General features: G+C 41.8%; 1 protein-coding gene and 1 long non-coding RNA gene across 2 annotated transcripts; both read right to left on the bottom strand.

Annotated features, from left to right (window-relative positions):
• Positions 1–2,382: 2,382 nt before the first annotated feature.
• On the bottom strand, positions 2,383–5,042 carry LOC110500919 (cAMP-regulated phosphoprotein 19). Its single transcript, XM_036960813.1, has 3 exons — positions 4,768–5,042; positions 4,055–4,177; positions 2,383–3,793 (listed from the first exon to the last, which is right to left on the bottom strand). The coding sequence occupies exons 1-3, from the start codon at positions 4,828–4,830 to the stop codon at positions 3,617–3,619; spliced, it is 363 nt and encodes a 120-aa protein (XP_036816708.1). The 5' UTR covers positions 4,831–5,042; the 3' UTR covers positions 2,383–3,616.
• A 5,452-nt stretch (positions 5,043–10,494) lies between these two features.
• LOC118943910 lies at positions 10,495–18,110 on the bottom strand. Its single transcript, XR_005039265.1, has 3 exons — positions 17,038–18,110; positions 16,142–16,227; positions 10,495–11,105 (listed from the first exon to the last, which is right to left on the bottom strand). It is a non-coding gene; the product is annotated as an uncharacterized LOC118943910 (long non-coding RNA).
• Positions 18,111–20,423: the final 2,313 nt, after the last annotated feature.

Genomic DNA, 20,423 nt, shown 5'->3' with positions numbered 1-20,423 from the left:
CTGTGGTGGTGCTGGTCCACCTTCTTGTTACCTCTAGACTGGTACAGCTGGCAGTAGGCTGTGGTGGTGCTGGTCCACCTTCTTGTTACCTCTAGACTGGTACAGCTGGCAGTAGGCTGTGGTGGTGCTGGTCCACCTTCTTGTTACCTCTAGACTGGTACAGCTGGCAGTAGGCTGTGTTGGTGCTGGTCCACCTTCTTGTTACCTCTAGACTGGTACAGCTGGCAGTAGGCTGTGTTGGTGCTGGTCCACCTTCTTGTTACCTCTAGACTGGTACAGCTGGTAGTAGGCTGTGTTGGGGTCCACCTTGTTGTTACCTTTAGACTTGTACAGCTGGCAGTAGGCTGTGGTAGTGCTGGTCCACCTTGTTGTTACCTCTAGACTGGTACAGCTGGTAGTAGGCTGTGTTGGGGTCCACCTTCTTGTTGCCTCTAGACTGGTACAGCTGGCAGTAGGCTGTGGTAGTGCTGGTCCACCTTGTTGTTACCTCTAGACTGGTACAGCTGGTAGTAGGCTGTGTTGGGGTCCACCTTCTTGTTGCCTCTAGACTGGTACAGCTGGCAGTAGGCTGTGTTGGGGTCCAGGGTGAGAGCGCTGGCATCCGAGAGAGGAGAGTGAATGTTAAGGTGAGGTTTTGGGCTTGATAATTTAACCCTTTATACCCGTACAATACTACAAATTAGTAGGTATTACAACGGCTATGTACGGACGGTAAAGGTTTAGTTTAAAACCAATATTAGTGTATTATCCATTTATACAAAATAACCAAGTCACGCAGAATTTAATATCCTGTCACCAAGAGCCCTATTGGAATCAGCCTCATGTCAATCAATCTTAAATTATCGTACCCCAGGTTATATGAAAAACCACATTGATATGGTCCATAACCAACACAGTTACAATAGCAGAGCTAGTGTTTGTTATGTCTTGTAAAATCCCAAGAGTAAACAGTACTGTGAGGAGCACGTTTTTTTTTTTATACAGGCATTTGTCTATGGAATGGCCTCTGAAATAGTTTAAAAAAGCAGGCAAAGATTTTAATCTGGACAAGGTTGTCTAAATCAGAGAAACCACTACATTGCCTCTTGCGCCCCCTACTGCTAGTACGGTGTATTTATTTGAAGGATTAATAGATTTGTTTTAACGTGAAGTTAATAACGGTTGATTTTTAAGGTTCGGGAGAAGTGCTGTGAATAGTGTCACTTTTTAGGATGTTAAAATAAATGAATGTATTTATGGTTATTTTGTAATTTTCTCTTTGTCTTTTAATCATTAGACGTGTTATTGTTTTTACCATCGAGGATCACTATGGAAACAAGCTGTGATATCCTCTGGGTCCACATTGTACATTTTGTTGAATATGTATGTTACCCAAAATAAATTCAATCGGTAAGAATAAAAACAACCAGATTTATTTAATAATGTTATTGAAAACACAGTCCAGATTTATTTAATAATGTTATGGAAAACACAGTCCAGATGTATTTAATAATGTTATTGAAAACACTGTTCAGATTTGTCAAATTACAAATGTGTCAAGTAAGTAAAATAAATTAAAAAAACTTTTAGGTTATGAAGATTACAAGTCATTTCAAATTATAAATTGAAAAACAATTGGAAAGTGACTTATGGGTCTCTACATAAATCCCATGTATTATTATTAGAAATCAACTTTGTTTCAACAGTTCACGGTTCTGTTTTGGGGGGGAAAAGAAGCCAAACATGTGGGATACTGGATGAATCAATATGAAATATTAAAAGAACACATCGATTGTCAAATGCAGATGAGCTCATAGAGCCGACCTGTTTCCAGATCAGTTTGTGTTCTTGCCAGCTCCATTGCGGTCATTTGGTATGACAATTCCATTAGGAGTTGACAAGAGAGTAAACAGACCAGCACCCAGGCTACAGACCGTCACCCAGGCTACAGACCAGCACCCAGGCTACAGACCGTCACCCAGGCTACAGACCAGCACCCAGGCTACAGACCGTCACCCAGGCTACAGACCAGCACCCAGGCTACAGACCGTCACCCAGGCTACAGACCAGCACCCAGGCTACAGACCAGCACCCAGGCTACGGACCGTCACCCAGGCTACGGACCGGCACCCAGGCTACAGACCGGCACCCAGGCTACAGACCGTCACCCAGGCTACAGACCGTCACCCAGGCTACAGACCGTCACCCAGGCTACAGACCGTCACCCAGACTAATAAATGGATGGATTTGAAGATAAATGGGCCTATTATATTCTCTTCCACGTTCATTGTGTTCTTTGCCAGTGTTGGTCAACGTAGACATTAAAGCTGTAGTATTAGAGCTACTGTGAAAGCAGAAAACAAGTAAAACATCAACCAAGAGAACAAAAGGTCAAAACAAAGCTATTGTGCAAAACTATTTTATTTACAAATGGCACAACGTGACTGCACAGTCAATGCACATGCACACCGTTCAAACCAACACTTCATTTAAAGCGAGTTGCTCGACTACTAAACCTAATTTACCCGAGTCTCAGATATAGAGGCAGGCAGGCATTCCTAGGCTAGATTCACAGAGGCTATGTCATCAGAAATGGCATCCTAACCCCTAGTCCACTACATTTGACCAGAGCCTCACAGGGAGTGCACTATATAGGGATCCATATCATCAGACAAGCAGAGATTCTCTCACTGGAGTGAGTGAGCAAATATTGCCCAAGAGAAAACAGAGGCTCATAAACTGTTAAAGGTCATTTAAGAGGTTTAGATGAGAGTCATAATATACATGACAGCTACTGTGCGATACAGGCTATGTTCAATCAATGCATCAAAACAAACAACATAGCTTTTGGACAGTGGAGGAGGGCATTTGACTGATGGTACCAGATCGGTTTGTGTTGTCTAGACAATGACTGTAAGGTCAAGAAGCTGTCCAGACAAACAGAAATAGATCTGGAACCAGAACAGGATTCTAAGAGTGATCAAGAATTCTCATCGGTTGGTTCTAGAATATTACCTCACAATTTAAAATGTCAACGGAAGCCATAGAAGGTAAAACATGTCTAAGATATTGACCTGGCCTCTCCCATACATGGTGATAGGCTATGTACAGTTTACATAAGTCACTACAGTAGATACAGGCCACTTTGAACTAGACTTTGCAAAAAACGTGTCCCTTTAAACCAATTTTTTCAGTCAGTATCCGAAGACAGTCCTCCTCTGGCAGCAATATTTCTCAGGAGTCTTTCTGCTTGATTCTCAAAAATATTATTTTTCAGAATTCATATAGAGATGGTGGTGATGGTGAGGACAAAAAATTGGGGGGCAGAATACAGCTGTCTAGGAAAGAAAAGAGATGGAGGGAGACAGAATGCACTGATCTGAATTACCTCTCTGCCTGTTCCCTCTGGCTCTAACCATTCAATGATTGCAAATCTGTAAGGTGTAGGTACTGTGGTGGAAGCCACAGCAAGATATATCAAACATTGAAGGGTTAGGGCCAAGAGGTAAAGGAAGTAGGGATTGAATTGGGACTGGCATGAGAGAGAGAGGAGAGAGAGAGAGAGAGCGATGGAATGGTAACACCAGAACAGAACAGATTTCAAATTTTCCAAAGCTTCCCTGTTTCCATCAGCCCCTCAGCCAGCCAGTTTGCTGGCCACGATGGAGGGCTTCCTCTGGGGGATGTCCTGGGGTGTGGGGATGTGGTCCCCGGTTATCTCTGCCTTCTCAGCCGGCGTCACTGCAGGGAGCTGCTGCTTGTTCTTCACCTTAGCCTTGGCCATGTTGTAGTCCCCAGAGTCAAAGAACTTTTGCTGAACAGAGAAAAAAAAATATATATATATACTGTATATATAAATAAATCACAGATCAGATTTGTTACAGCCTTTACAAAGATGTTTGTGTTGTCCAAGAAAATGAAAACCAATGCTTATAAAAAAAAAGCATGACAAGGATTCCATAACAAAAATGCATTGCTGTGAAAGCAAGTGAATGTAAAGTGTAAATAGCCTAGTTTGCACGTTCAGCCTAACTAGTGTTGTGTTTGCAGGGCACAACCATCAGGCCATTATTACCCCTTTCTGAATCCGTTTCCGGAGCAGGTCAGAGCCCCCAGGCTTGGCTCCAAGATGAGGGAACCTGGCCTTGAGTTTCACCTCCTCTGCCTTCTCCGGGCTGAGGACTGTGTCATCCATCTCCTGTGTTGACGGAACAACACACAATACACAGTATAAACACAAATTAATAGGGTTGTGGTGACATGGTATGTCATGTTACCATGATCAACAGCAACAAAATGGTGTTTTTGTCCATCTCGAGGGTTGACAAGTCGCTTAGTTTAGCTACTGGTTATGATTCTATCAGATAAATTATGACCTTTGATTTGATTCTCCAATGAGTGGGGTTAGGTTGCTAGCTGGCAACATAGCCTTCAGCTTATCTGCAATGTGCCCCCCTCCCCCCCAAAAAAGCGTAGTTTAGCGGCATGCATGAACGCAGGCAGACAAAATTGTTGAAAACATCTAGTTAAGCTACATAGCTAGCTAGCTAGCTACCGGTAAAATTAATAAAGCTATCTCTGTGTTGCTAACCAGCTAACCACTCATATTGATAGATAAAAAATAATGGTTATGTGCACAGTTCAATGCACGGTGATGATACATTTGAAATAAATTAAGTTACTAAACGTTAACTAACTAAACTGCTGCTTTGACAGACATATTTGACATGGCTACTAGCAATGTATCATTAACCTAGCTTGTTAGCATCAACGTAATACAACTCTAACCTGCTGTTCCTCGTGGGCTGCCTCCCCGACGGCAGGCCTTGTTCCTTCAATCTCCTCGGACATGGCGAACTATGTAAATGTCCAGTTTTCTACAAAAACGAAGGTTACACCAACAACACTAGACACACAGCTACTAGCCAGACCACCTACACAAAAAAAGACCGTGTGGCTCCCTCCCTTTTCTCTCGTGGTGCAGCAGATTGTATGTAGACAGAGAGAAAAAAAACTCTCTCTGTGCCTCTCTCTCTCTCTCTCTCTGTGCCTCTCTCTCTCTCTCTCTCAATTCAATTCAATTCAATTCAAGGGCTTTATTGGCATGGGAAACATGTGTTAACATTGCCAAAGCAAGTGAGGTAGACAACATACAAAGTGAAAATATAAAGTGAAAAACAACAAAAATTAACAGTAAACATTACACATACAGAGGTTTCAAAACAGTAAAGACATTACAAATGTCATATTATATATATATATACAGTGTTTTAACAAAGTACAAATGGTTAAAGGACACAAGATAAAATAAATAAGCATAAATATGGGTTGTATTTACAATGGTGTGTGTTCTTCACTGGTTGCCCTTTTCTCGTGGCAACAGGTCTCTCTCTGTGCCTCTCTCTCTCTCTCTCTCTCTCTCTCTCTGTGCCTCTCTCTCTCTCTCTCTCTCTCTCTCTCTCTCTCTGTGCCTCTCTCTCTCTCTCTCTCTCTCTGTGCCTCTCTCTCTCTCTCTCTGTGCCTCTCTCTCTCTCTCTCTCTCTCTCTCTCTCTCTCTGTGCCTCTCTCTCTCTCTCTCTGTGCCTCTCTCTCTCTCTCTCTCTGTGCCTCTCTCTCTCTCTCTGTGTGCCTCTCTCTCTCAATTCAATTCAAGGGGCTTTATTGCCATGGGAAACATGTGTTAACATTGCCAAAGCAAGTGAGGTAGATAATATACAAAAGTGAAATAAACAATAAAAATTAACAGTAAACATTACAGATACAGAGGTTTCAAAACAATAAAGACATTACAAATGTCATATTATATATATATATATATATATATATATATATATATATACACAGTGTTGTAACGATGTATACATGGTTAAAGTACACAAGGGAAAATGAATAAGCATAAATATGGGTTGTATTTACAATGGTGTGTGTTCTTCACTGGTTGCTCTTTTCTTGTGGCAACAGGTCACACATCTTGCTGCTGTGATGGCACACTGTGGAATTTCACCCAGTAGATATGGGAGTTTATCAAAATTGAATTTGTTTTCTAATTCTTTGTGGATCTGTGTAATCTGAGGGAAATATGTGTCTCTAATATGGTCATACATTGGGCAGGAGGTTAGGAAGTGCAGCTCAGTTTCCTCCTCATTTTGTGGGCAGTGTGCACATAGCCTGTCTTCTCTTGAGAGCCATGTCTGCCTACGGCGGCCTTTCTCAATAGCAAGGCTATGCTCACTGAGTCTGTACATAGTCAAAGCTTTCCTTACTTTTGGGTCAGTCACAGTGGTCAGATATTCCACTGTGCACTCTCTGTTTAGGGCCAAATAGCATTCTAGTTTGCTCTGTTTTTTTGTTAATTCTTTCCAATGTGTCAAGTAATTCTCTTTTTGTTTTCTCATGATTTGATTGGGTCTAATTGTGCTGCTGTCCTGGGGCTCTGTAGGGTGTGTTTGTGTTTGTGAACAGAGCCCCAGGACCAGCTTGCTTAGGGGACTCTTCTCCAGGTTCATCTCTCTGTAAGTGATGGCTTTGTTGTGGAAGGTTTGGGAATCGCTTCCTTTTAGGTGGCTATAGAATTTAACAGCTCTTTTCTGGATTTTGATAATTAGTGGGTATCGGCCTAATTCTGCTCTGCATGCATTATTTGGTGTTCTACGTTGTACACGGAGAATATTTTTGCATAATTCTGCGTGCAGAGTCTCAATTTGGCGTTTGTCCCATTTTGTGAAGTATTGGTTGGTGAGCGGACCCCAGACCTCACAACCATAAAGGGCAATGGGCTCTATGACTGATTCAAGTATTTTTAGCCAGATCCTAATTGGTATGTTGAATTTTATGTTCCTTTTGATGGTATAGAATGCCCTTCTTGCCTTGTCTCTCAGATCGTTCACAGCTTTGTGGAAGTTACCTGTGGCACTGATGTTTAGGCCAAGGTATGTATATTTTTTTGTGTGCTCTAGGGCAACAGTGTCTAGATGGAATTTGTATTTGTGGTCCTGGCGACTGGACCTTTTTTGGAACACCATTATTTTGGTCTTACTGAGATTTACTGTCAGGGCCCCAGGTCTGACAGGGCCCAGGTCTGACAGGGCCCAGGTCTGTCAGGGCCCAGGTCTGACAGGGCCCAGGTCTGTCAGGGCCCAGGTCTGGCAGAATCTGTTTAGAATATCTAGGTGCTGCTGTAGGCCCTCCTTGGTTGGTGACAGAAGCACCAGATCATCAGCCAACAGTAGACATTTGACTTCAGATTCTAGTAGGGTGAGGCCAGGTGTTGTAGACTGTTCTAGTGCCCGCGCCAAGTCGTTGATATATATGTTGAAGAGGGTGGGGCTTAAGCTGCATCCCTGATTATATGCATTTCCCCCAAACAGATAAAATCACATTTTAGTTGTCACATGCTTCGTAATCAACAGTGTAGACTAACAGTTAAATGCTTTCTTACGGGTCGCTTTTTCAACAATGAATTTTCGATATAAAATATTAAATAAATAAATAAATAATATGACAAGGAATATATATATACACACAGTGAATAACGAATAACAAATTACTAATAATATCAACCTCAAACTCATTTCAGATATGATTGCTGAATGGAATGCTCAAGACAGAGACAAACATTACGTGAATAATTTGTCTCGTTTTTTTGTTTAAACTAAACTAATACATAGACTTTCACTAGGGACTACACACCCCCTTGCAGTCTTCACATTTTGCTGCCTTAAAAAGGACTACTAGTACACTATTTTACATCTTGACGTTAGATGGTTCCTTACCCTGGAAGTTGTCTCTGGACCAGGGGAAACTGTAAACAGCGATTAAACTTTAGCTAACTTTAGCAACCACTAGCTAAACATCTATGAAAGTGATGGGGGCATGTTTTAAAAAAAACTCACCTGAAATCAACTCCATATTTGGTTTAATGTTAGTTAGAAGGTGATTTGGTCATGAAAAAAAATCAACAACATGCTCACATCACTTCCATAGATTTCAACTAGTGGTGGATAAAGTTAGCTGAAGTTTGTAACTGCTTTTTATAGAAAAATGAACCATTTATTAGTTTCTCCTGGCCCATAGACTACTTTTCAGACATCAACCTAGAAAATAGTAAACTAGTTCTTTAAAATTAAACCTAAAAAATTGATTCAATTAGATTGTTTTCTCCAATCGATCAACACATGTAAGAATGTCAAAATTTCCAAATGACTAAGACATAAAAAATGTGGGATGTATTGATTGCGTATATCTTCACACCCCTGAGTTAACACTTGGTGGCAGCCATTACAGTTGTGAATCATTTTTTAATATGATTCAACCAGCCTTGCCATTACAGTTGTGAATCATTTTTTAATATGATTCAACCAGCCTTGCCATTACAGTTGTGAATCATTTTTTAATATGATTCAACCAGCCTTGCCATTACAGTTGTGAATCATTTTTTAATATGATTCAACCAGCCTTGCCATTACAGTTGTGAATCATTTTTAATATGATTCAACCAGCCTTGCCATTACAGTTGTGAATCATTTTTAATATGATTCAACCAGCCTTGCCATTACAGTTGTGAATCATTTTTTATATGATTCAACCAGCCTTGCCATTACAGTTGTGAATCATTTTTTAATATGATTCAACCAGCCTTGCCATTACAGTTGTGAATCATTTTTAATATGATTCAACCAGCCTTGCCATTACAGTTGTGAATCATTTTTAATATGATTCAACCAGCATTGCCATTACAGTTGTGAATCATTTTTTAATATGATTCAACCAGCCTTGCCATTACAGTTGTGAATCATTTTTAATATGATTCAACCAGCCTTGCCATTACAGTTGTGAATCATTTTTAATATGATTCAACCAGCCTTGCCATTACAGTTGTGAATCATTTTTAATATGATTCAACCAGCCTTGCCATTACAGTTGTGAATCATTTTTTAATATGATTCAACCAGCCTTGCCATTACAGTTGTGAATCATTTTTAATATGATTCAACCAGCCTTGCCATTACAGTTGTGAATCATTTTTAATATGATTCAACCAGCCTTGCCATTACAGTTGTGAATCATTTTTTAATATGATTCAACCAGCCTTGCCATTACAGTTGTGAATCATTTTTAATATGATTCAACCAGCCTTGCCATTACAGTTGTGAATCATTTTTAATATGATTCAACCAGCCTTGCCATTACAGTTGTGAATCATTTTTAATATGATTCAACCAGCCTTGCCATTACAGTTGTGAATCATTTTTTAATATGATTCAACCAGCCTTGCCATTACAGTTGTGAATCATTTTTAATATGATTCAACCAGCCTTGCCATTACAGTTGTGAATCATTTTTAATATGATTCAACCAGCATTGCCATTACAGTTGTGAATCATTTTTTAATATGATTCAACCAGCCTTGCCATTACAGTTGTGAATCATTTTTTAATATGATTCAACCAGCCTTGCCATTACAGTTGTGAATCATTTTTTAATATGATTCAACCAGCCTTGCCATTACAGTTGTGAATCATTTTTTAATATGATTCAACCAGCCTTGCCATTACAGTTGTGAATCATTTTTTAATATGATTCAACCAGCCTTGCCATTACAGTTGTGAATCATTTTTAATATGATTCAACCAGCCTTGCCATTACAGTTGTGAATCATTTTTAATATGATTCAACCAGCCTTGCCCAACTCTTAGTGTAACATACAACCATTGTTTCTGTTAAAATTGCTCAAGCTCAGTGAATTTGGTTGGGAATCATTGACGGACAGCAATATTCAAAACCTTGTCTCAGATTGTTTTTTAAATATATTTGACAGATTTAAGTCCGGATGGAGACTGGAATACTCAACACCTCTTGAAATGCATTGTGGTACGTCTTTAGCATAAACGGGTGTAATTGTCCCATGGAACAAATGAAACTCTATCCCAGGGTTAGATTTCCCTCTAAAAAAAGAGGCCACACACTCCAGGAGCTCAGATGCAAAAATATTTATGTCCATCGTTTCATCGTTTCGACAGACAAGCTGTCTTCATCAGGGTATTATACGTTGGGCATAAATATTTTTTGCATCTGAGCTCCTAGCTCCTGTTCCCCGGGGAACAGTGGGTTAATTGCCTTGTTCAGGGCCTGGGGAACAGTGGGTTAATTGCCTTGTTCAGGGCCCGGGGAACAGTGGGTTAATTGCCTTGTTCAGGGCCCGGGGAACAGTGGGTTAATTGCCTTGCTCAGGGCCCGGGGAACAGTGGGTTAATTGCCTTGTTCAGGGCCCGGGGAACAGTGGGTTAATTGCCTTGCTCAGGGCCCGGGGAACAGTGGGTTAATTGCCTTGTTCAGGGCCCGGGGAACAGTGGGTTAATTACCTTGTTCAGGGCCCGGGGAACAGTGGGTTAATTGCCTTGTTCAGGGCCCGGGGAACAGTGGGTTAATTGCCTTGCTCAGGGACAGAACAACAGATTTTTACCTTGTCAGCCCAGAGACTTTTCGGTTACTGGCCCAACGCTCCTACCTGCCAGGCTACCCATAACATGATGCTGCCACCACAATACTTTAAAAATACAAAGGGATCAACAACATTGTATTCACTTCACATTGCTGGCCTTTATGACAAAGAGAAAAGAAGGAAGCATGTGTTTTAAAAAAATCCACTCCAAACCATCCATTTGGTTTGCAACGAGACTGTTAAGTAATACTGCAAGATAACACAGCAAAAACATTAACTTTTTGGCCTAAATGGAAAAACTACAGGTTTTGGTCATATCCAAGATGAATGTATAAGAATGTATAAGAATGTATAAGACGGAATGCATAAGACGGAATGCATAAGATGGAATGTATAAGCTGGAATGCATAAGATGGAATGCATAAGATGGAATGTATAAGAACATCCGAAACCTATTTCACTTGGCAGGATACATCAATTCCTTTTATGTATCCAATGTCTTTAAAAACACATGTCCTCTGTATTATACACAGTATGCTTTGAAGACTGACACCACTTGTCTTTGGAACAGTTACATTTCAAACACAGCAAACAGAAATATGAGTTGTTGAAACCAACCACATCGAAAGCAACACGTTAATCATTACCCATTTCCACATCTTCTCTTCCAGCTGTTTGGCTTGGCCTGCAGATCAATGAGGGCATGTATTTAAAAAGCTGCTCTCAACAAGCATTCAACCTCTTTAAAGTCAGTCAAGGAGACGTTTGTTCTCTTGTCAAACTGAACATGTAGCAGAGAAGAGGTGATCAGAGGGAAGGAGAGAAGAGGTGATCAGAGGGAAGGAGAGAAGAGGTGATCAGAGGGAAGGAGAGAAGAGGTGATCAGAGGGAAGGAGAGAAGAGGCAATAGCTGTGTATGTTGTAGTAATAGCTGTGTATGTTGTAGTAATAGCTGTGTATATTGTAGTAATAGCTGTGTATATTGTAGTACTAGTTGTGTATGTTGTAGTACTAGTTGTGTATGTTGTAGTACTAGTTGTGTATGTTGTAGTACTAGCTGTGTATGTTTTATGTTGTAGTAATAGTTGTGTATGTTGTATGTTGACTTGTATGTATACTTCCGGCGCCGACAGAGATGGCCGCCTCGCTTCGCGTTCCTAGGAAACTATGCAGTTTTTTGTTTTTTTACGTGTTATTTCTTACATTAGTACCCCAGCTCATCTTAGGTTTCATTACATACAGTCGAGAAGAACTACTGAATATAAGATCAGCATCAACTCACCATCAGTACGACCAAGAATATGTTTTTCGCGACGCGGATCCTGTGTTCTGCCTTACAAACAGGACAACTGAGTGGATTCCATGCAGCGACCCAAAAAAACAACAACTCCGAAAAAGAGGGAAACGAGGCGGTCTTCTGGTCAGACTCCGGAGACGGGCACATCGTGCACCACTCCCTAGCATTCTTCTTGCCAATGTCCAGTCTCTTGACAACAAGGTTGATGAAATCCGAGCAAGGGTAGCATTCCAGAGGGACATCAGAGACTGTAACGTTCTTTGCTTCACGGAAACGTGGCGCACTGGAGAGACTCTATCCGAAGCGGTGCAGCCAACGGGTTTCTCCACACATCGCGCAGACAGAAACAAACAACTTTCTGGTAAGAAGAGGGGCGGCGGCGTATGCCTTATGACTAACGTGACATGGTGTGATGAAAGAAACATACAGGAACTCAAATCCTTCTGTTCACCTGATTTAGAATTCCTCACAATCAAATGTAGACCGCATTATCTACCAAGAGAATTCTCTTCGATTATAATCACAGCCGTATACATCCCCCCCCAAGCAGACACATCGATGGCTCTGAACGAACTTTATTTAACTCTTTGCAAACTGGAAACCATTCATCCGGAGGCTGCATTCATTGTAGCTGGGGATTTTAACAAGGCTAATCTGAAAACAAGACTCCCTAAATTTTATCAGCATATCGATTGCGCAACCAGGGGTGGAAAGACCTTGGATCATTGTTACTCTAACTTCCGCGACGCATATAAGGCCCTGCCCCGCCCCCCTTTCGGAAAAGCTGACCACGACTCCATTTTGTTGATCCCTGCCTACAGTCAGAAACTAAAACAAGAGGCTCCCACGCTGAGGTCTGTCCAACGCTGGTCCGACCAAGCTGACTCCACACTCCAAGACTGCTTCCACCATGTGGACTGGGACATGTTTCGTATTGCGTCAGACAACAACATTGACGAATACGCTGATTCGGTGTGTGAGTTCATTAGAACGTGCGTTGAAGATGTCGTTCCCATAGCAACGATTAAAACATTCCCTAACCAGAAACCGTGGATTGATGGCAGCATTCGCGTGAAACTGAAAGCGCGAACCACTGCTTTTAATCAGGGGAAGGTGTCTGGTAACATGACCGAATACAAACAGTGCAGCTATTCCCTCCGCAAGGCTATCAAACAAGCTAAGCGTCAGTACAGAGACAAAGTAGAATCTCAATTCAACGGCTCAGACACAAGAGGCATGTGGCAGGGTCTACAGTCAATCACGGACTACAGGAAGAAATCCAGCCCAGTCACGGACCAGGATGTCCTGCTCCCAGGCAGACTAAACAACTTTTTTGCCCGCTTTGAGGACAATACAGTGCCACTGACACGGCCGGCAACGAAAACATGCGGTCTCTCCTTCACTGCAGCCGAGGTGAGTAAGACATTTAAACGTGTTAACCCTCGCAAGGCTGCAGGCCCAGACGGCATCCCCAGCCGCGCCCTCAGAGCATGCGCAGACCAGCTGGCCGGTGTGTTTACGGACATATTCAATCAATCCCTATACCAGTCTGCTGTTCCCACATGCTTCAAGAGGGCCACCATTGTTCCTGTTCCCAAGAAAGCTAAGGTAACTGAGCTAAACGACTACCGCCCCGTAGCACTCACTTCCGTCATCATGAAGTGCTTTGAGAGACTAGTCAAGGACCATATCACCTCCACCCTACCTGACACCCTAGACCCACTCCAATTTGCTTACCCCCCAAATAGGTCCACAGACGATGCAATCTCAACCACACTGCACACCGCCCTAACCCATCTGGACAAGAGGAATACCTATGTGAGAATGCTGTTCATTGACTACAGCTCGGCATTCAACACCATAGTACCCTCCAAGCTCGTCATCAAGCTCGAGACCCTGGGTCTCGACCCCGCCCTGTGCAACTGGGTACTGGACTTCCTGACGGGCCGCCCCCAGGTGGTGAGGGTAGGCAACAACATCTCCTCCCCGCTGATCCTCAACACTGGGGCCCCACAAGGGTGCGTTCTGAGCCCTCTCCTGTACTCCCTGTTCACCCACGACTGCGTGGCCACGCACGCCTCCAACTCAATCATCAAGTTTGCGGACGACACAACAGTGGTAGGCTTGATTACCAACAACGACGAGACGGCCTACAGGGAGGAGGTGAGGGCCCTCGGAGTGTGGTGTCAGGAAAATAACCTCACACTCAACGTCAACAAAACTAAGGAGATGATTGTGGACTTCAGGAAACAGCAGAGGGAACACCCCCCTATCCACATCGATGGAACAGTAGTGGAGAGGGTAGCAAGTTTTAAGTTCCTCGGCATACACATCACAGACAAACTGAATTGGTCCACTCACACAGACAGCATTGTGAAGAAGGCGCAGCAGCGCCTCTTCAACCTCAGGAGGCTGAAGAAATTTGGCTTGTCACCAAAAGCACTCACAAACTTCTACAGATGCACAATCGAGAGCATCCTGGCGGGCTGTATCACCGCCTGGTACGGCAACTGCTCCGCCATCAACCGTAAGGCTCTCCAGAGGGTGGTGAGGTCTGCACAACGCATCACCGGGGGCAAACTACCTGCCCTCCAGGACACCTACACCACCCGATGTCACAGGAAGGCCATAAAGATCATCAAGGACATCAACCACCCGAGCCACTGCCTGTTCACCCCGCTATCATCCAGAAGGCGAGGTCAGTACAGGTGCATCAAAGCTGGGACCGAGAGACTGAAAAACAGCTTCTATCTCAAGGCCATCAGACTGTTAAACAGCCACCACTAACATTGAGTGGCTGCTGCCAACACACTGACACTGACTCAACTCCAGCCACTTTAATAATGGGAATTGATGGGAAATGATGTAAATATATCACTAGCCACTTTAAACAATGCTACCTTATATAATGTTACTTACCCTACATTATTCATCTCATATGCATACGTATATACTGTACTCTATATCATCGACTGTATCCTTATGTAATACATGTATCACTAGCCACTTTAAACTATGCCACTTTGTTTACATACTCATCTCATTTGTACATACTGTACTCGATACCATCTACTGTATCTTGCCTATGCTGCTCTGTACCATCACTCATTCATATATCCTTATGTACATATTCTTTATCCCCTTACACTGTGTACAAGACAGTAGTTTTGGAATTGTTAGTTAGATTACTTGTTGGTTATTACTGCATTGTCGGAACTAGAAGCACAAGCATTTCGCTACACTCGCATTAACATCTGCTAACCATGTGTATGTGACAAATAAAATTTGATTTGATTTGATTTGATGTTGTAGTAAGAGCTGTGCATGTTGTAGTAACAGCTGTGCATGTTGTAGTACTAGTTGTGTATGTTGTAGTAATAGCTGTGTATGTTGTAGTAATAGCTGTGTATGTTGTAGTAATAGCTGTGTATGTTGTAGTACTAGCTGTGTATGTTGTAGTAATAGCTGTGCATGTTGTAGTAATAGCTGTGCATGTTGTAGTACTAGCTGTGCATGTTGTAGTACTAGCTGTGTATGTTGTAGTACTAGCTGTGTATGTTGTATGTTGTAGTAAGAGCTGTGCATGTTGTAGTAACAGCTGTGCATGTTGTAGTACTAGTTGTGTATGTTGTAGTAATAGCTGTGTATGTTGTAGTAATAGCTGTGTATGTTGTAGTAATAGCTGTGTATGTTGTAGTACTAGCTGTGTATGTTGTAGTAATAGCTGTGTATGTTGTAGTAATAGCTGTGTATGTTGTAGTACTAGCTGTGTATGTTGTAGTACTAGCTGTGTATGTTGTAGTAATAGCTGTGTATGTTGTAGTACCAGCTGTGTATGTTGTACTACTAGCTGTGTATGTTGTAGTACCAGCTGTGTATGTTGTAGTACTAGCTGTGTATGTTGTAGTAATAGCTGTGTATGTTGTAGTAATAGCTGTGTATGTTGTAGTACCAGCTGTGTATGTTGTAGTACTAGCTGTGTATGTTGTACTACTAGCTGTGTATGTTGTAGTACCAGCTGTGTATGTTGTAGTACTAGCTGTGTATGTTGTAGTAATAGCTGTGTATGTTGTAGTACCAGCTGTGTATGTTGTAGTACTAGCTGTGCATGTTGTAGTAATAGCTGTGTATGTTGTAGTACCAGCTGTGTATGTTGTAGTACTAGCTGTGTATGTTGTAGTACCAGCTGTGCACGTTGTAGTACTAGCTGTGCATGTTGTAGTACTAGTTGTGTATGTTGTACTACTAGCTGTGTATGTTGTAGTACTAGCTGTGTATGTTGTAGTAATAGCTGTGTATGTTGTAGTAATAGCTGTGTATGTTGTAGTACCAGCAGTGTATGTTGTACTACTTGCTGTGTATGTTGTAGTAATAGCTGTGTATGTTGTAGTAATAGCTGTGTATGTTGTAGTCAGGTGTCTCACCTGCATGAGGTGCTTTGATGAGGTGAATATTCTTCTTCACTTCGCTTATGGCCTCTTCCTTCTCCAACTGTTTGCCCTTCTTCAGCCTGTAGGATGAGCAGATGGAGAAACAGGTATGAGCTCATTGAGCTATCATTTCCATACATACAGATTGACACAACGACTTGCTAATCCACTGATTTACTGAGATATCATAATATAATAATAATATATCATCATATAATAACGCTGCCTTGTATCCAATATATACACATTGGCACAAAGACTTTGCAAACTACTCCCAAAGTTCCTTCAAATATCAGATCACAACTTCTGCCTATAATTAAAGGGCCCGTCAGGAAGCATTACTATCCCAGGGTCAGGAAGCATTACTATCCCAGGGTCAGGAAGCATTACTATCCCAGGGTCAGGAAGCATTACTATCCCAGGGTCAGGAAGCATTACTATCCCAGGGTCAGGAAGCATTACTATCCCAGGGTCAGGAAGCATTACTATCCCAGGGTCAGGAAGCATTACTATCCCAGGGTCAGGAAGCATTACTATCCCAGGGTCAGGAAGCATTACTATCCCAGGGTCAGGAAGCATTACTATCCCAGGGTCAGGAAGCATTACTATCCCAGGGTCAGGAAGCATTACTATCACAGGGTCAGGAAGCATTACTATCCCAGTGTCAGGAAGCATTACTATCCCAGGGTCAGGAAGCATTACTATCACAGGGTCAGGAAGCATTACTATCCCAGTGTCAGGAAGCATTACTATCCCAGGGTCAGGAAGCATTCACTCTGTGTCCACACCTGTTGTTTACGAAGCATGTGCCAATTTTTTTACACATTTTAATTTAGGACTTTGCTTGTTATTTACTATACCAAAAACAGAAAACTATGAATTGTACTCACCGGTTCATGATAAACTTTGCCTGTTGTTTCTGTTTGATCTCTTCCACCTTCTTCATCACTGATAGGTGAGAATTGTCTGTTAATTGAATGATTAGAATGTTCCGCCCTGAAACATATAATTGTATGGAATTGATTAGAATGTATGAAATCATAATCAATAAATGTGTAGTCCTAGTCAGAATCAGGGTGAAACAATATGTCTTTATGGTATTATAAACACAGACTGTCTGAGCTTGGTGCCGACCTGACTAGAGATTTGGGAGAGAACAGGGTGTACATCTCAAGGACAAGGTCATTATCTCTGTCGGCTGGGTGGTGAGACAGTGTGTGCGTAGCAGGACATGTGTGTGCTTCTGTTTGTGTGCGTGTGTGTGTGGGTATGTGTGTATGTGCGTCTGTTTGTGTGTGTGTGTGTGTGTGTGTATGGCTGTGTGAATGTGTGGGCGTGAGAAGTCAGTATAAAATGAATTGATTCGTATTCTTGACTTTAGAATGTTCCCGTTAATAAACCTTTTTTGACTGTTTTAGCTGGGCCTCCGTCTGTTTCATTCGACCAGGATCTTACAAATTATGGTTTGCAGACTGAGAGTAATATAATTAAATTGGGTACCTGGAGAACATAACTATCTTATCAATTGGTCCTTCGATACCTCTGTCGTCCCGAGGAACCGCTGAAAACCGTGCACGGGTGGATCCAGGATCCGTAAGGCAAAGACCTGACCTCTGAATTGAGGGTTTATTTCAGGCCAGTGGTGAACTGGTACACGACAGAGGTAGTGACGAGATCCAACCTACATTGCTTTTCCCAGTCTTCAAGAAGTTGACTGATCTCTGTCCGTTTCATTTAAATTAGAACCTTACAAATTCTTAGAAACAGACAGAATGTATTAATCGCATTGGTTAATGAACACATAGGAACAAAATTCCTCTTAACAATCGCCTCCACTAAAATAACAAAAAATAAGTTAGGTTGTTGCCATTCTAGTCAGCATTTAAAATGGACTCACACATTAACAACGCAATTAGTCCAATGTAAACAATGATACGATGAACTGAGGTGACTTGAAGAGCCATGTGAGAGGATAAAAAAAAAACTGGATCAATAAATTACCTTATCTTGCCCCACAACTCCCTTCTGTACTTGACTGGAATATTTCCGCGCTTCTCAAACTCCAACGAGTTGTCCTGAAGCACGGAACAAATAAAACAGGGAACGAATATTACGACTACTAGTAGTAGCTACATAAGGATATTTACTTTATGAATACTTGATCAAATTCAATTAAAATGTTTTTTTAATTTTTTTAAATAAAGCCCTTTTTTTTACATCCGCAGTTGTCACAATGTGCTATACACTAAGGGCTGTGACGATGCCAGTATCGCAATAACTTTTTTCCATGGCAAAAAATTAAAACACAAAGCAAAGCAGACTAGACTCTTTGGTCCTTTAAAAAACCTGCTGGATGTAACATCGTGGGATATATAGCTTAGAAAATAAATGTGACCCTGGATAGTTAAAAATCTGCTTTGTGTTTTGTTTCCTTGCCACAATACTAAGATTCTAAGAGTATCGCGATACTGATATCATCCCGGCTCTACTATACAGAAACCCAGCCTAAAACGCAAGCAACGCAGATGTAGAAGCACAAGTGGCTAGAAGAAGAAAAACATCCTTAGAAAGGAAGAAACCGAGAGAGGAGAGAGGAAAAGATGGAGGAGGCTGAGTTGGAATCAAGCAACACGTAGAGCAAAGTCGGTAAAGACGAATGTTCGGACAACAGAAGTATCGAACAAAACGTGAAATTGTCTCAAATTGGAGTGGAGGATACGTGTATGGAGGATAATACATCGCTTCTTGTTGAGATGTGTTTGTTGCGTAAGAATGTGTATTAGAGGTCGACCGATTATGACTTTTCAACTCCGATACTGATACCGATTATTGGAGGACCAAAAAAAAGCCGATACCGGTTAATCAGCCTATTTTTATTTGTAATAATGACAATTACAACAATACTGAATTAACAATTATTTTAACTTAATATAATACATCAATAAAATTAACATGTTCAATTTGGTTTAAATAATGCAAAAACGGTGTTGGAGAAGAAAGTAAAAGTGCAAATGTGCCATGTAAGAAAGCTAACGTTTCAGTTCCTTGCTCAGAACATGAGAACATATGAAAGCTGGTGGTTCCTTTTACAATGAGTCTCAGGAGTTGATAGGCTTGAAGTCATAAACAGCGAAATGCTTGACGCACAACGAAGAGCTGCTGGCAAAACGCACGAAAGTGTGTAGAAGGACGACGGTGTTGGTGGGGGATCATGTTCATGATCCTGAGTTCCTGGAGTGCCCTGTAAGGGTGAAGGAGATTGAGGTGGCAAAAGTTGTGAGGAGTCAATCGAATCTCCTATGCGGAGGCGATTTAAAATAATTGAGAAAAACAAGTGCTATAGTGAAGAGATAGTAGTGCGTGGTCACGCAGTCATGGGTAAACAGGAAGTACAGGAGGGGGCTGAGCATGCACCCTTGCGGGGCCTCTGTGTTGAGGATCAGCGAAGTGTTGGTGTCGTTTCCTACCTTCACCACCTGTGGGCGGCCCGTCAGGAAGTCCAGAACCCAGTTGAACAGGGCGGATTTCAGACCCAGGCCCCGAGCTCAATGATGAGTTATAGTCAATCAACAGCATTCTTACATAGGTATTCCTCTTATCCAGATGGGACAGGGCAGTGTGCAGTGCGATGGCACGGGTACTTCCTGTTTGAGTTTCTGCCTACAGGAAGAAGAACTTAGGTAGAGTTTATCTCAAAATTTGATTTGTTAAAATCCCCAGCTACAATAAAGATAGCCTCTTTGGTTTCCAGTTTGCATAAAGTCCAGTGTAGTTCTTTGAGGACCGTCGTGGTATTCGGTTTGAGGGGGAACGAAGGGAATTCTCTTGGTCGGCATTTGATTGTAAGGTATTTTAGGTCGGATTAACAAAAGGACTTGTGTTTCTGTATGTTATAACAATCACACCAAATCAAATCAAATGTTATTTGTCACATGCGCCGAATACAACAGGTGTACAGTGAAATGCTTACTTACAAGCCCCTAACCAACAATGCAGTTAAGAAAAATAAGCGAAGTAAAAAATGTATAAGTAAAAAATAAAAATAATTAAAGAGCAGCAGTAAAATAACAATAGCGAGGCTACATACAGGAGGAACCGGTACAGAGTCAATGTGCGGGGACATAGATTAGTCGAGGTATTGAGGTAATATGTACGTGTATGTAGAGTTAAAGTGACTATGCATAGATAATAAACAGAGAGTAGCAGCAGCATAAAGGGGAGGGAACAATGCAAATAGTCTGGGTAGCCATTTGATTAACGAACTAAGGATCCAATT

Source organism: Oncorhynchus mykiss, chromosome 2, assembly GCF_013265735.2.
Source record: "Oncorhynchus mykiss isolate Arlee chromosome 2, USDA_OmykA_1.1, whole genome shotgun sequence".
Taxonomy (NCBI): Eukaryota; Metazoa; Chordata; class Actinopteri; order Salmoniformes; family Salmonidae; genus Oncorhynchus; species Oncorhynchus mykiss.
The sequence above is the reverse complement of the archived record's forward strand: the minus strand, read 5'-3'. Positions and strand labels throughout refer to the sequence as shown.

Coding starts and splice junctions, on each gene's coding strand:
- LOC110500919 (XM_036960813.1), bottom strand. CDS start 4,830: ATGTCCGAGGAGATTGAAGGAACAAGGCCTGCCGTCGGGGAGGCAGCC. Junction 4,178..4,767: donor CAGCCCACGAGGAACAGCAG/GTTAGAGTTGTA, acceptor CCGTCAACACAG/GAGATGGATGACACAGTCCT. Junction 3,794..4,054: donor GGAAACGGATTCAGAAAGGG/GTAATAATGGCC, acceptor TTCTCTGTTCAG/CAAAAGTTCTTTGACTCTGG.